At 29.6% G+C, this 15,911-nt stretch overlaps 1 protein-coding gene across 1 annotated transcript; it reads right to left on the bottom strand.

Moving 5' to 3' along the window:
* Positions 1–5,833: 5,833 nt before the first annotated feature.
* Positions 5,834–10,248, bottom strand: LOC105137702 (sorting nexin 2B). Its single transcript, XM_011043534.1, has 5 exons — positions 8,968–10,248; positions 8,669–8,878; positions 8,215–8,475; positions 6,833–6,919; positions 5,834–6,275 (listed from the first exon to the last, which is right to left on the bottom strand). The coding sequence occupies exons 1-5, from the start codon at positions 10,042–10,044 to the stop codon at positions 6,195–6,197; spliced, it is 1,716 nt and encodes a 571-aa protein (XP_011041836.1). The 5' UTR covers positions 10,045–10,248; the 3' UTR covers positions 5,834–6,194.
* Positions 10,249–15,911: the final 5,663 nt, after the last annotated feature.

Below are 15,911 nucleotides of genomic sequence, written 5' to 3'. Positions count from 1 at the left end.
TTGATTTGCATTTTGTTTGGAACCTGCTATTTGAGCACTTGCAGGAGTTTGGTCGAAACTTTTTGTGGGAGGGGAGGGTTGTTGTGGGGTTGATAGCTTGTGTAGAATTATATCATTTCTATTGTGTGGATCCCTTATAGCTCTCCATTGAGAGATGCATTTGGCATATGATTGCGTGAAATGATGCATGATGCTCAAGAATGGATCTATATAGCCTATCCTACGACCTTGGATATTTGATTTTGTGTGAGCTGAGAGTTGAAGTGTGCAGTTGCTGTGTATTAATCATTTTCACCTTGATATATTGTCACATGATCATGGTGATCTTGCCTAGTCCATGAATAAACGTCTTGTCCATGAGCTGTCATGTAAACATGCTAAAAGTCTAGGATGACACATTTTGGGCAGTTTAACCACTGTATATTTATAGTTTTAACCAAAGCAGAGTGTGACTTAGGCTTGGGATGTTGGATTTCTCCACAGCTAATCTTATACTGGCTTTCTCCATTGTAAAATTTGTGTTCAGCTCCCAAGCATGCCTTATGCACATCAGGAGAAGCATCTGCTATTGGATAGACAAGTTCTCTCTGCAGTGGTACTAGCAAAGTATTGATGCACTGGTGAAATCACTAATTCTTTGCCATGGCAACTATCCCAAGCAGTTATTCCTTCCCTGGGAATCGACTGCAGACTAGTGTTTAGTTATTATAGCAATGGACGTAGCATCTACCCTCCTTCCATTTATATCATTCCCTCGCTACCTAATATTTTGTACATTTGCTAAAAGAGCATTGTAATGATTTGGTCGAGCCATTCTATGCGAGGAGGTATAGCTGCCGAGGATAATCTCAATGGCCGGTGCATTCTATGTGGTAGCTTATTGAGGTGCTGATAGCGTGGCATGGCACAAAAGATCCATATAGTTGACCCCAGCTAATCCGGAATTGAAGCCAGATTGTCTATTTTAGGAGGGAGCATCGGGTGTGTATTTGCTGCATAATTATGATCTTCACTATATAATTGTCTCAAGCTGGCCACCCTGCATAGTCCAGCACCTGCGCTGCTTGCGGATTAAAAAAAAAAACATAACAAAAAATATTTAAATTGTAAAGAATTATTTGATATTATTATTAAATCTAACTTAATAAATTTATTTTGAAATAAAATTAAACTGCATAAATTTTTTTTATATGATCCAATTAAATTATAGATTTAAAAACAATTTAATCAATAAAAATTAATCGATGAAATTAAAAAAAATAAAATTGATAGGAAAACTCTTTATCTAATCATTGTTTAAAATTAAACTACTGAAAGTTATCTTAATATGATCTAGTTAATTTATTAATTTGAAAATAATCTAGATAATTATTAAAAAAATCCAAAAAATAAATATTCTTTAAAAAAAATGCAAGGGTTTCGTATTAACACAAAAAAACATTATTTTTATATGAATAGTAAAGGTCGACGAAGAAACCACGTTGGTTTTCAGATATAAAGGTTAATAAGTTTCTTGTCCATGAGCTCAAAAGGAAACATGCTAAAGATCTAGTAATTGATTCTCTATAAGAAAAATCTCCTAATAAAACAACGATGAATTCAATAGAGAAGATATCTTCTGTGATTACTCTTTACAAGCAGGTTAGCTTATTAGTATTTTTATAGTTCCTACAAAATCTAGAATGTTAGAGAACTTACTTTTAGTCATGTTTAGACGATGAATAATTACATTTTTATGTCAATAACTGAAGATTTGAGGGGTTAATAGTGAATTCCTTATAAAACAATTATTTTTTGAGGATTTTAAAAAATCTCCAATAATTAAATTAATGATTTTATAATAAAAATTTGCATTAAATAAATATTAAATTTTACAATTAAAAATATTTGTTCTTAGTTTATAAATAATAAATATTGAGAATAAATTATAAGAGAGCCATATACATATTGCTTCAATCAACTATCGAACCCAAATATAAAGGTTTGGTAAGTTGTAATACTCATTGTCTATATCGACAAGAAGCTATAAAAAAAAAAATAATAACTTTTAAAAGGGTCAATTTTTTTTTTGTATTCACAATGATATATTTATCTTAAAAGATTTTTTTTTTAAAGTATAATTGATCTCTCTCTAAACCAACACTAATTTAATTATTAGAGAATCTTTAAATATATATAAAAAGAAACCTTTTACAAGTAATAAATATGATCTGTTAACCACCCTGCTAAAAAAAAAAAAATTAAATTGTTAAAACTATAAGATTAATATTTTTTTCTCATGCCTTAACTTGGCCTTTAAGTCCATGAAATAAAAATGAACTTCATAAATAAAATCAAGACTGCTACGTGATAATGAAACCTTTTAGCATTATAAAATAGAAGAAATAAGATATTTCTTCCTTAAATTAATTTTAATTTTACATAAAAATATTTTTTTTAAAAAAAAAAGATATGGAACCTTTCTATAATATTAACAAAAACTAATAATTAGAAGGGAAATTATTGTACAACAAGATACAAAACACCATTTATTATAATAATATAATGTCAAAATTACCCTTGAGCCATAAAACCTTTGAACTAAACATTTGAGACAAGATGGTTTTTTTGTCATGATATAAATATCTTTTACAATGTTTTTTTTTTAATTTTTTTCACAATAAAATTACTAATTTAATTATATAATAAAGAAAACATATTATCTTTCAGACAAAAGCATTTTGGTCTTTCTCACATTTTCCAAATAATAAAATTATTTTATTACTTTTAAAGAAAATTAACTAAGCTCTTTTAGAGGGGCTTTTTGGTCATTTTATCATGGTATTTTTTTTTGTTAATATCAAGATTACTTAGGGCATTATTTTATTTTACCATATATTAAATATTATGAAAAAAACTTAATGGTGCATGCATGGCAAGCACCAGCGAATAGACACCCCTCGTGCCACTTGAGTAACATGTGTGGAGCTTTCCGGTCACTAAATACCACCTTCTATAGCAACATTTAAATCATCTCAACATCCCTTTCATGATGAGATGATACATGTTCTAAATGACCCTGACACTGATAATCTTTAATTTATTTTCCTTGATTTTCATGTTACCCCTTAAAAATTTCAAAGGAACTCCTTCAATTTGTCTTCTCTTTAAATTTAGTTTTTTTTTTTATTATTTGTTTTATTTTGAATAATTTATAAAAATAGAATTCTTTTTCAATTTCTTTCCCTTTTATTTTTTTAACCTTTTAAATTTGATTCTTATTTTTTTATTGTTATTTATTTTATCTAGGATAAATTTTAAATTAAGCATCTTTTTTTTTTCACAATTTCATTCTTTTGGAGTTTTTTTTCCTTATCAAATTTAATCCTTATTCTTTTGCTTACTGGTTTTTTTTGAAAAAATTTTAAATTTATTTCTTTTTCATTTTAAATCTTCAATATTAAATTAGTTGAGAATTGAGTTTTTTTATTGAGCTCGTGTTTACGATTTCATGAATTGCGAGTTTTTAGTATTTGCCTAGGTTTAGGAGGTTCATTTAAGTTTGCTAGGTTTTTTTTCTCCTTTTATTAAGGCTTATTTTGTTTTTAGTTTTATCTTTTAACATTTATTCAATTTGAGATTATGCTCTGTTGTTTTTATTTATTTATTTTCTCTAGAATTTTACTCTAATTTTAAGAATGACCTGTATTATCCAAAATCTTTTTATTTGTTATTCTTTTTTGAATTTGTTTTTGCTAATTTTTGAAATTGATGTTTTTTTTTCCTGATTTCATCCTTCAATATTTAAAATATTTTTATAATAATTTACAAATTAGAATTTATTTTTAATCTCATCCCCCTTGAATTTCTTAATCTTTCAAATATGTTCATATTCTTTTAATTGTTATTTATTTTATTTAAAATAATTTTTTAAATTGAATTTGTTTCTTACCATTTCATCTTTATTGAGTTTGTTTTTCTTGTTAATTTTGATCCGTATTATTTTGATTACTATTTTTTTACTTTAAAAAAAATTTAAATTAATATTTTTTTCATGATTTAATCAGTCAACATTAAACCAATTGAGAATTAAGCTTTTTAATTGAGTCATGGTTTAAGATTTTGACAGTTGTGAGTTTTACAAATTAGCCAAGGTTTAGGATGTTCACTCAGGTTTACTTGTATTTTTTTAGTTTAGTCCTTATGCATTTATTCAATTAGATATCAAACTTTGTTATTTTTATTTATTTTTTATGTAGAATTTTTTGATGATTTTAAAAATGTGCCAAGCTATCTCATGCCTTTTTATTTTTCATTCTTTGTTAAATTTTATTTTTCTTGTTTTAAAACTAATATATATATTTTTTAATTTCATCATTTAATATTTTAATAGTTGAGAATTGAGTTCCTAGGTTTAACTTAGGTCTAGAATTTCATTGTTTATATGAGTTTGAGACATTAATCAAGGTCTAAAAGGTCTGTCTAGGTTTTTTTTTTGGTTTTTGTTTTCAGCTTATTTTTTTAATTTGATTATTTATCATTTATATTATTAGCAATTAAGGTTCCTTCTTTCTTTATATGCTTTTTATAGGATTGTTTTTATGAAATTTCAAACTGACTCGGGATATCTCGTGTCTTTTTATTTATTTATTTTTATTTACTTTGATAAAAATTTTAAATTATTTTTTTGTTAATTTCACCATTTCATCATTATATCATTTAAGGTTTAGGGTTTGGTTAGCTTACTTGGTTTACTGAATTGTTTTTTAGTTGTTGTTTATATATATATTCTTTTAAATTTAATCTTTTTCATATTAAATTTATTTAGAATTGAAATTACTAGCTTGCTTATTTGATATATTCATTCAAGTTGGCTTAGATGAATTTTTCTTTTGTTTTATGTTCCTTAACATTTGATTGGCTAATATCTTAACTTCATCATCCTTTTTCTTTTCTTTAATGGTTTTATTTTTTAAGGCTAATGCAATTCCCTTTTATATATATATATATATATATATATTGATCCTTTTTTTTGTTACTATTTATTCTTTTATTATCTAATTAAATTATACTAATATTTTTTGCTCATTTCTTATTTAAAAAAAAAACATATTTGTGTTAGACATTTTTAGCAAAAGCCCACAAATCTAAGTTATTGTGGAAAGAATATTACCCTAATTTTTAACCTTGCTTATAAAAAAGTGACGACAAAACTCTCAGAGATTATTTTTAGGTTGTTCATGTAATAAATATATATATAGGATTTGTATTTTATTAACCATTAACTACTGAATCAATTAAAAGAAAAATAGTTAAAAATGTTAAATATATATTTAAACAATATAAACAATACAAATGCAAGGCTCGTAACATAAGAAACTAGCCCAAAGAAAACAGACAATATATCTACCCTCGCTTGTATTTTCTCATGACTCGAAAGATCTAGAGATTAAATGGATTAACCCACATTAATACAAATCAATCCACAACAACAACATCGGTTCAAGATTTATTTTTCGAAAAAAGGTCAAACTAATTCTCCCCTAGGTTTTAACCAAATAAAAAGGTGAAACTAATTCTCACCCACGTTTTAACCAAATCATGGATTGACCAAATTTCACCATCAACTCCCTCCCGTTCAACATGGAAACCCACCCAAGCCAAATCCCAGATCAAAGAATCACCACGCCAAGTTAACCAACCGAGGAACACTGGGCACAACTATCACTAGCAGTCATCAAAAGCAAAAAAGGGTCAAAAACTTGAGCTTGAGTCTCTAGCATTTTACTTGAAAATTACCCTTCTAAGAACACCTAGTCCGGCACCGCACATGTATGCACATGGACACCAATGAGAATAAAAGGGCGTGCAAAATCAGCATCTCAGTTAAAATCTCTGGAAACCAAACAAGCAAGCGGCAAATTACAACTTCAAATACCAAAGAAAGTTTAAAAGGGTGTGTTAACTATTCTCTCTAACGGTTTAAAGATCTACAAATCAAACAGGTAATTAGATGCAAATTACAATAAACAAAAGTTTTAAAAAAAGTTCCTAACAATTCTCTCTAACAGACAACTTGGCGGTGGCTTTTTATGTGCTTCCTTTTCTTTATTGTCTTCATGAATGTGAAGACTATATTGCTTAGCGGTGTGCAATAACAATATATAAAGAAAAGATAAAATAAGAGCAGAAGATCCGAATGTACAAATGCACGTTCAAGAACTCTCCTTCACATAAACACTTGTCTCCTCAGTGACCTTTGCCCACACATTGGCAATTTTCTCAGCATATCCCACCTGTATTTTAAGTCACAATCACATCAACATGGGAAATAGATCTAACCTGCACTGGCATTGCAAACTGCTAACAAAATACTATTGCAAGATGCGTGTTTTCTTGAAAATATATGCAAATATTCTTCTAGTCATAAATGAAAGCCCTGATTAAGAAAAATGTGAAAACAGACAGAAATTTGGATCTTCTTAAACCAATCCTCTTGTGGACGTGCAAAGATTCAAACACAAACAACATTCACTTCCAGAATAGCCTTTCAAGAAAATCTATAGCCACCTCTTATTGGATTCTCTTAAACCAGAACCCAAAGAAAAATAAATCTAACGGGCAAAAACAATCAATGAAAAACAGAAGAGACATAAAAATTCACTACTCAACATGATCTTGATCAGTCAGATCTTGCATACATTACCTAGGCAATCTTTTATAAGACCAAAAATGAAGTTTGAAACATTTTTTTAAGAAAAAAATGCATGAAGTCATGTTTGAAAAGAAAATATATGCTCCTTAGATAACTCATATAACCCTCCATCCATAGGGCCAGGAATATAAAAGGTACCTGATTAATTACAAACCCCTTCAACATGTTCAGGAAGTCAGCATGCCTTTCTTTGTCAAGCCTCTCTAGTTCACTCCTGTTATTTTCCTGGAAATGATCACATTTGAATCATGAATTTACAACAATTACAAAGCATGCAAAGATGAAGAATTCCCATGTCTATTTAATTTGCCTTCCAACCTTAGTTCCCAAAGCAACTAACAACCTTGCAAAAAACCAAAGTGCTTGGAAAGGAAAAACTGTCTCAACTTCACCCCTTATAATCAATTGGAAGCAGTTCACAAGCCTTAACAGTAGTAACCTTATGTAGCCATGATACTTGAATAACATTAAAAAGCACCAGTAAACATAAAATGGAACAGACAGGGATTGATCAATTCTTGAAAATAAAAGGAATTAAGAAATAACTCAGACAGGCTATTTGCTAGTGCCAACACATCATCATACCAACAACATCTAAAACATTCAGAGATGAATAATTCATGATATTTATTTTCCTTGTCTTGCATGTGCCAACTGTTAGGCTAGCGTGCCAAATGCATAACTGGATATCTCCTCTCATAAATCCTAAAAAGAAGGCTCTGATAACCTTCTTTTAGTGGAAGCTCTGCCAAACATTAAATCTCAATGTATATATAAGGGTGAATCACATAAGCAAAACGGAGTGCCAAGTATCTGCTTACGTGAGCAAAGCGAGCAAGTAATATTCAATTGAACAGCTAACTCCAAATCATAAAACATTGACTGTTTTCCTTCTCATACAATACTTGAAAGGCATGCATCTACTATTACATTGAACAGTTCATGATCAGTCAAGCTGATAAATAAAAAAATTCCATTAAATCCTACAGAACTTGTGCATTTAGCAGCAGTGAATGGCTAATTCTTGTCATTCTAAAAAGCAGGTCATGGTTATTTGAGATGCAGGGAACTGAATCAAACAAGAATTAGATGTAAAGAGACAGGGGATGCACTCTATAGAATGATTCCCTGAATCTTTCTTTTTCAACTTTGGTGATGATGCAATCTTTTTCAATGGGGCCTGAAGGTTCAGAGACATGAGACGTGGTTTAGTGCTAGTTACTAATGTACTAGTGTGAGCATACTTGCGTGTCCAACTAGAACTTTATTTGCCCTGTGAGATTGCATGTGGATAGAGTCTGATTGACCACGGGAAGGAGCTCGGACATAGTTTATGTTGTCAATCTTAATAACTAGACCACTAGGGAGATGAGGAAAAATTAATAAGTTCTTTTGAATCAACTGGTCACCCAATAGATATAACAAGCTATAGTTCGAGCAGTTTACTGCTTCCCATGCATACAAATTAAAAAAAAGTCCCATTTCACAAGATTTTTATAGGAAAAGTCAAGACACAATACCTTGATCCGCTCATATTCTCTGATAGCAACATTTTTAGCATCCTCGGTGGCTCTTATAGTTTCTTTTAGCTCATCTATCTTGCGAATCCTTGACTTGTCACCACCAAATATTTTTGATGATGCAGCTTCAAGTTTTTCAGCCCTAGAATGCAATGAGGACAATTCTGATAGAAGAGTTTGCACTGTCAATAAAGCACTAGAGCGGTCAGAGAATGCACCATGGACAGATAGCATCAGCCCAAGGTATTCATGGAGGGTATCCTGTCAAGCGGATATAAGCAGAAAACAGCTTAAAAGTTAGCTCAGTTTCCTTCAAGACATATCAGCTTTCAGTATTGCAGATTTGATATGCAATAAATGAATCCATTAAAGAACAGGTAATTCAGACATAACATTTATGGACAATTCAACTTAATTAGAAAAATTGAAAGGCGCAGCCAACAGCTAAAATTACCAAATGTTTGACAGTCTGTGCATTCAATTCCCGGTAGAATCTACTTGCTTTGACAGCAGCAGTCGCAACATTTTTCATGTCGGCAGCCCTCACTCTCTGCGAATTGAACACAGCCTCTTCATTCTCAAACTTTGTCAACTTAATAAACGCCAACCCTAGTTCTCCCATTGTCTCTCCCATATCTTGCTGTGCTTTCACCAACCCTTCTGCCTATAAACAAAACAACAATCACCCTTAGTTTCAAACTACTCATTCATCATTAAGACAACAATCCAATTACACAAAATTACAAAACCCACCTGCTGTGAAGCATTACTAAGTTGCTGTTCAAGGTCCTGCATCCTCTCCTTATTCTCCAAAAACTCCTTATCTTCCTCCACAACAGCTGGCTTCACGCCACCCCAATCATTCGCAACACTCTGCTTCAACTCCTTAAAAATCCTCAACAAATCCCTCCCACCTTTCGCCGGCTGCACAACCTCACTAGGCGCAACAGCCACACTCTCACCAAACAACTGTTTCGGCAAATTCACCGCTCCATCAAGCATTCTAGATGCCACATCCGTGCTCGTAGCCAACGGCAACCTCCCTTGTACCGATAAAAACACTTTCAACTCATCACTCTTCTTAATCACGGGATGTGCAACCAGTCTCCTCAAATACTTCTCCAATGCAACTCTCCTTTGCTCCACAAATTCCTGCTTCTGCATCACCTGACTCTCCACCACATTCTTATCCGGCCGCGGTGGAATAAAAAACCCTCGATAACTATCTGCTAACCGGTCCGACAACGTAACAACATCTCTAAAACGACGCCTTACACTAAATTCGGTTCTATCAAAATCAGGAAGATTCGTTCGCGTAGTAATTAAATACGTAACATAAGTATTACCTCCTGGAACAAGCGAATTCGCCGCCTCCTGCTCTTTCTGAGGGTTAGAAACCGTAATTTTCATGAAATCCTGGGACGAATTCGACGCCGTTGAAAGCGATCGCGAAATCGAGAACGACTGCGACGAATCACTCGAAGAGGATCTGTTCAAACTGTTATTTCTATCCACACCGTTGATTTCATTCACCGAAGTCTCATCAAAAGGACTGAAAACAACATCCGCGTACGCCGGCGGTTCGATGTACGAACCGGATTCCGTGGCAGAGTACGGCGGAGGTGGTGGAGATAGGAGAGGATCGGAATCCGTAGGGGAGAAAGGGTGGTTGAGTTGGTGAGTGGCGGAGAGTGATGACGTGGCGGATCGGTAATCGGCGAAAGACATGTAGTTGCTGTTAGCGGAGGATGTTAACGGATCGTCGAGTGTGAGAGATTCCATTTCTTCTTTATCGTCTTGGAAGCTCTGATTATTATCTGATCCCATCATGATTTTTTTTATTGATTGATTGATGCAAAGAAAGGAAACTCCGGCAGGGGATCACAGCTCTGGCGGATACCGAGAGTTTAATTCATGGATGGGAGTGGGGTAGGGTTACCAGACAGAGGAGAAGGGAAGCATAAAGGACACGTGGATATTAATTGTGAGAGGATATGGATTAGCAGGCTTGTTTGGAGTGTGTGCAGAAGAAATCAAAGTCTGGTACTTTGGTTTTGTTTGGTTTGATGACATAAGAGATGGATTTGATTGGTTGGGAGATTACATGGCAATAGTTGATTGGTTGAAAGCACGTAAATTTTAGCAGTGTTCAATTGTTCATTTTGGCTCTTGTAGCTTGAAATATTTCCATGATAACTCCATAGTTTTTTTAAAATGTTAATTTATTCCATTTAATAGAATCTATTTAATGGAACCTAATAGATTATTGAGATTTACTTTGGTTAATTGAAGATACTAAAATAGCATGGAAGCATTTATTTTTTAAAATATATTTTATTTAAAAATATTTTAAATAATATTATTTTAACATTAACCTATTAAAATTAAAATGATTTAAAAATATATATATAAATAATTTTAAATAAAAAAATAAATTTTTGTGGAACGGCCATCTGTGCCGCCTCTGAATTGTTGTAATAAGTTATAATGATTTTAAATTTGAGAAGTAATAATGTGAAATTTAATATATTAAATAGCCACAATAATTTTAGTTTTACATTGGATAAATAAAGAATTTGTAATACCTCGTAGATTTTAAACATGTAAGCGTTTTAATAGTTAACTAAAATTAAAAAAAAAAAAACTTAAGCTTTTATGCTATATGAAAATGAAGTTTAATCTACCATATATATTATATTGATATGTTGGGTTAGTGGCTATCTGATGGATTATATAAGATTTATTATATTTTAAATTTAATTACTTAATTGATTTTTTTATTAAAAAATACTTTTATTTTTTCTTTCACATAATTTTTTACATTAAAAGAAGTTAATATGCATTGGTTTGTTACCTCAAAAAACCATATGAAAAAACAAAAGGACCCGACTTAATTTCATATCAAAGTAGTAATTTCTTTCAATTTCATCTCTCAAGTAACAAACATTTTTCAATTAGGTCCCTCTTTCCTTCTGCGACAAAACATAATTTTTGTAATAAAAGAAATCAAATACTCTCCACGATGGCTCGATTTTACTGCACAAAATAAGTAAACATATATCAAAGGATATCGATGGAAGGGCCAGATAACCGGGTAAACGACTTGTCATCTGATGGCATCGGAGCTTGAATTGCTTATCTGAATCAAACGACTTGTCATTCAATGTAGCGGATCATGGGTCTTCGGCCCAGGGATGAATTTTGGGTTTTGAACTTTTGAACAATACAAAGCCCAGGCTAGCCTGGTTTAGAGTCATCATAATCCCAGTTTAACCTATTCCCAATCCCATTCCCGCTCTCGTACCCAAACACTCCAATTCTTCTCCAACCCAAACAGTAACCAATTCTCCTCCACCCAAAACAGTACCCAAGAAGCCAGCCACTTCCATGGAGAAGAGGGACCGAAACTTTTGTTTTTGTATTTTAAAAAGAATTTTTTTAAAATAAATATTTTTTTTATATTTTCATATTATTTTAATATATTGATATTAAAAATTTTATTTTAATATATTTTTAAATAAAAAATATATTAAAAAACAATAATAACCACTCTCCTAGATATTATAAAAGAGAGGAGGGAGGGGGGAGAGAGATATTTCAAGATATGTTTTCATTCATGTCTTCAATTTTTTTAGTATTTTTTATTATTTTTACATGATAATACAAAAAAAATTAAAAATAATAAAAAATTATTTTAATATATTTCTAAATGAATTAAAAAAAAAACAAACTCAATATTATTTTAATACACTTTCAAGTAAAATATTCTCTAAATTGTTTTTTTATCATACTTAAATTTGTTCACATTATAATATTAATTACTTTTTTAAATATTTTTAGTTTTTAGATATATGAAAATAACATTTATGGAGATTTTGATTTTTGCAAATTGGATATGTATTTTGATTCTTGTATATCAACTACATCAGCGTTTGTGAAAAAATTACAAGCAGACACCAGTAATGAATTATTAGGTGCCCTTACCTGGCAATTCTTGAAACTGAGAGGAGGAAGAGTTTACATTGAAAGGGCAATGGTGATGATATTGTGGAGTCTCTAATGCAATATTTTCTCAAGTATGTTACTGTCTTTTTTTCCCCTGATTTTTTTTTTAATAATTTTGGATATTTGGATTAACTTACATGTATCTTAATTAATTTTTTAAAATTTTAAAATTAACAATCACATAAACTTCAAGTAGCTTTAAAGAATGTGATATTTAAACTAATAAATTTTAAAAAATAAATTTAAAATTTAACTAATTAAGCTATATGAAGTTCCTCTTAGAGTGTGTTTGGTGTTATAGTAGATGTTGTGGTTGTGATTTTGAAAAAAATTATTTTATAAAAAGTATTTTTAGTTAAGGTTAGTTTGAAAAAATAGGTGTTTGGTAAAAACTGTGGTTGAAATTGAGGTTGAAGAAAAAGTAGTTTAATGTGTTTAATTAAGAATGTTTTTGAAATTGAAGTTATAAAATAATTTTTAAAAATATATATTAATATTGATGATTTTAAATTTAACTATTGTAGAATTAATTACTCCTATTATATCATGAAATAAATAATACTTTATATAAAATATTTTTTTATTTCATTAAATTATTTATAATTCCATTACGTACAAAATTCAAGTGTAATTTATTTATAGAATTATAGTTTTTATAATTTTTTGAGCATGTAATAAAATTAGATAAAATATTATCAGGTATAAAATTAATATTACAGTGTGAGTGAATTTTATTTACTCTATACTAGTTTTTCAAGAAAAAAATATTGTTCACATCACAATACAATTAAATTTAATTTACTCTAAACTAGTTTTTTTAAAATATTAATAAAATTAACACTTAAAAAAATATTAATAAAATTAAATTAACGCTTAAAAAAACCTGTATGAACAGTGCAAGTGAATTGCACTATTCACATGCAAGTGAATTGCACTATTCACATGAACAATATATCAATATACATTGTTAATGTTAATTACATTGTTCATTGCACCATGGAAGTAACATGAACAGTGCATGAAAAGCAATATTTATTTGCTTTTTATTAATTGTATTTCAACCATAAAATTTACATGGAATCTATATGCAGTAAATTAATTTTTTTCTTTATCAAATGTTTATAAACTATATTTTAATTAAAACGTAGCCATAACTGTTTAAACAAACACCCTCTTAATTTTTATTAAACTAGCAATTAAGTGTTATTTGGGCACAATGTCAGTAAACATCCAAAAGATTTTTGTTTCTGCGTTTGGTGAATAATGGATATGGATTTGTGACTAGATGAGCTATTTTTTTTCCCTCGCAACTATTAGTCAGTAATTTGTATGCTCTAAAGAAATTCCCAGTTCTTACAAAATGGATCACATACTCCTTTATGTTCGTGGGTTTTTGTTATAAGAATTATAGGCAAAATCATGGGATGTGTTGGTGAAGCTTTTTGTTTAAAAAACAAAAAATCCATTAACGAACGTTTGGTCAGTTAGCAAGCATCACTTCGGCTGTTGATGCATTTCCGCAAGTCTTGACTCCAGAAAAGAAGACGCAATTTCTGGCAAATTTAATGAAATTTTGGACTCGCTGCTGCAAAAAATTACATTATTTTATATTTAATTTTTATTAAATAAAATTAAAATAATAAAATTTAAACTTTTAATTATATAATTAATAGAACTATAATAGTATATTAACAAATCATATTAACTTAAAAGTTTAAACTAAAACTTAGACTCTAAACTTGAGTTGAATTAGTACTTTGACACGATATTAGAATTTTATTTAATCATTTCACAAATGATCATGAGTTTAAATTTTACTATTTTTATTTTATTTAATAGAAATTAATTACAAGATTATATAAACTCATGTAAATTTCAAGTTTAAAGAGTTTTTACTTTAAAGAACATGTTAGAGAGTAATAAAAAATTATTTTTACGATCTTATTTAATAACTTAAATTTCGAGGTTGATATATTTTTTTTATGTAATATAAATAATTTTTTTTAAAAAAATTATTTTTAACATTAGTATATTAAAAATATTTAAAAGTAATTTTAAATAAAAAATTAAAAATTTAACCAATTTCTATTTAGACCGTAACTCTAAATAAACCCTAAAACTTGATTGAGTGTTACTTGAATTTAGAAAAATTTTGAAATATGTTTTGTTGTTTTTTTTAAGAAAGAAAACCTTGAAGCAATGTTTTGGGGTCTTAATAACTTTGATCGAGTTGAATAGTCTCACTCTCATCCATGAATTAAACGCAAAATCTCAAGAAATCCATTCTTATCATCATTCATATTGTTTGACCATCTTTCCTCTTCTCTTGTCTACATTGTGTTTAGGATGTAAAATATAATGAGTCAAAAGACCTCCATTGAAGATGATGGAGCTCACGAGTCGTGACTCAAGACTCAACGTTGTCTTCTTCCTTGAATTATAATTAACATTGACAAGCCCATGGACTGTGGAGTGATAACAGAAAACACACATCATTACTTCTCCTCGTTCAACCAAACCCTAACCAAAATCCAACCTCACCCTAACTGTCATTAGGTCCTCTAAATTTCAAAATCTAATCAACAAATATCAACACTAGACGTTGAACTTGAGAGTGAAAAATTTGATCTTCTATTTCACTTACTTGCAGGAAAAATGATCAGTCAACTTGGGGTGATAATGGTTGAGCTAACAATTCATCTTCTCTAATCACTCTAATCATGAATAAACTAAAATGTATATGTTATTTTAATTTACTATTGTTTGATCTTAAAGTAAATTAAAAAAATTTACATGAATTAATCTACTTAACCTGTAATTTAAATTTTACATCAAGTTAAATTTTAGATGAAATTTAATAATTATAATTACTAATCTAATTTTTTAATTATTTATCTACTTGGATGTGTTTGTTTACACGGTTATACCACATTTTTTTAAATAAATTTATTTTGCTTTAAATTAGTTTGTTTTAGTATTTTTAAATTGTTTTAATATGTTAGTATCAAAAATAAATTTTAATTATAAAAATATTATTTTAATATATTTTTAAATAAAAAATAATTATTATCATGATATAAAATATGATAATATCCTGTCTATAATCGATGCACAGGGTTCTTACAAAAATAATTCTAGGAATAAGACTCATAAAATTAGCATTACTTTTTCCAGTAATTGAAAGCAGAGAAGAGAGGCAATTTTATCATTTCTTCATAGAGAGGACTTGGATTTAAGCTTTATTCATATTGCATCAAGAAACAAATCAAGTAAAAAATCAATAATCGATGAAAGAACAATGTGATCACACTATCTTTGACCAATCAACGAGTTAAAACTAATCTTAATACGCGTAAATTAATTCAAAAGTATCATATAATCACTAATAAAAACAAGAAAAAGAAGGATTCAAATTCTAATCATTTGCATAATATATATATATATATATATATAGTGAAACAAGTTAATCCACCACTAAGCTAAAAAATAATCAAGATATTGAGGATTTAAGAGAGGTCTCCAAAATACCATGGAATAAGAGGTGCACCTGCCCAGCAGCAAGATCATATGATTGGTGCCTCAGTCCTTTCAGTGCAGACTCTTCATTTGGTTAATCAAAAGATTGACGGGGCAAGTGGGTGCACCAAATCTCCTTTATGGTTAGACTAAACTGCCCTAAAACTTCTGAGAAA

The sequence above is a fragment of the Populus euphratica genome, unplaced genomic scaffold (genome assembly GCF_000495115.2).
Source record: "Populus euphratica unplaced genomic scaffold, PopEup_1.0 scaffold69.1, whole genome shotgun sequence".
Lineage (NCBI taxonomy): Eukaryota > Viridiplantae > Streptophyta > Magnoliopsida > Malpighiales > Salicaceae > Populus > Populus euphratica.
The sequence above is the reverse complement of the archived record's forward strand: the minus strand, read 5'-3'. Positions and strand labels throughout refer to the sequence as shown.

Bases quoted from the DNA above. Each gene is read 5' to 3' on its own strand.
- LOC105137702 (XM_011043534.1), bottom strand. From the start codon at position 10,044: ATGATGGGATCAGATAATAATCAGAGCTTCCAAGACGATAAAGAAGAA. The intron at 8,879-8,967 runs GTGGGTTTTGTA...TTTTGTTTATAG, and splicing joins TTAGTAATGCTTCACAGCAG to GCAGAAGGGTTGGTGAAAGC. The intron at 6,276-6,832 runs GTACCTTTTATA...CTTAAAATACAG, and splicing joins AGGGGTTTGTAATTAATCAG to GTGGGATATGCTGAGAAAAT.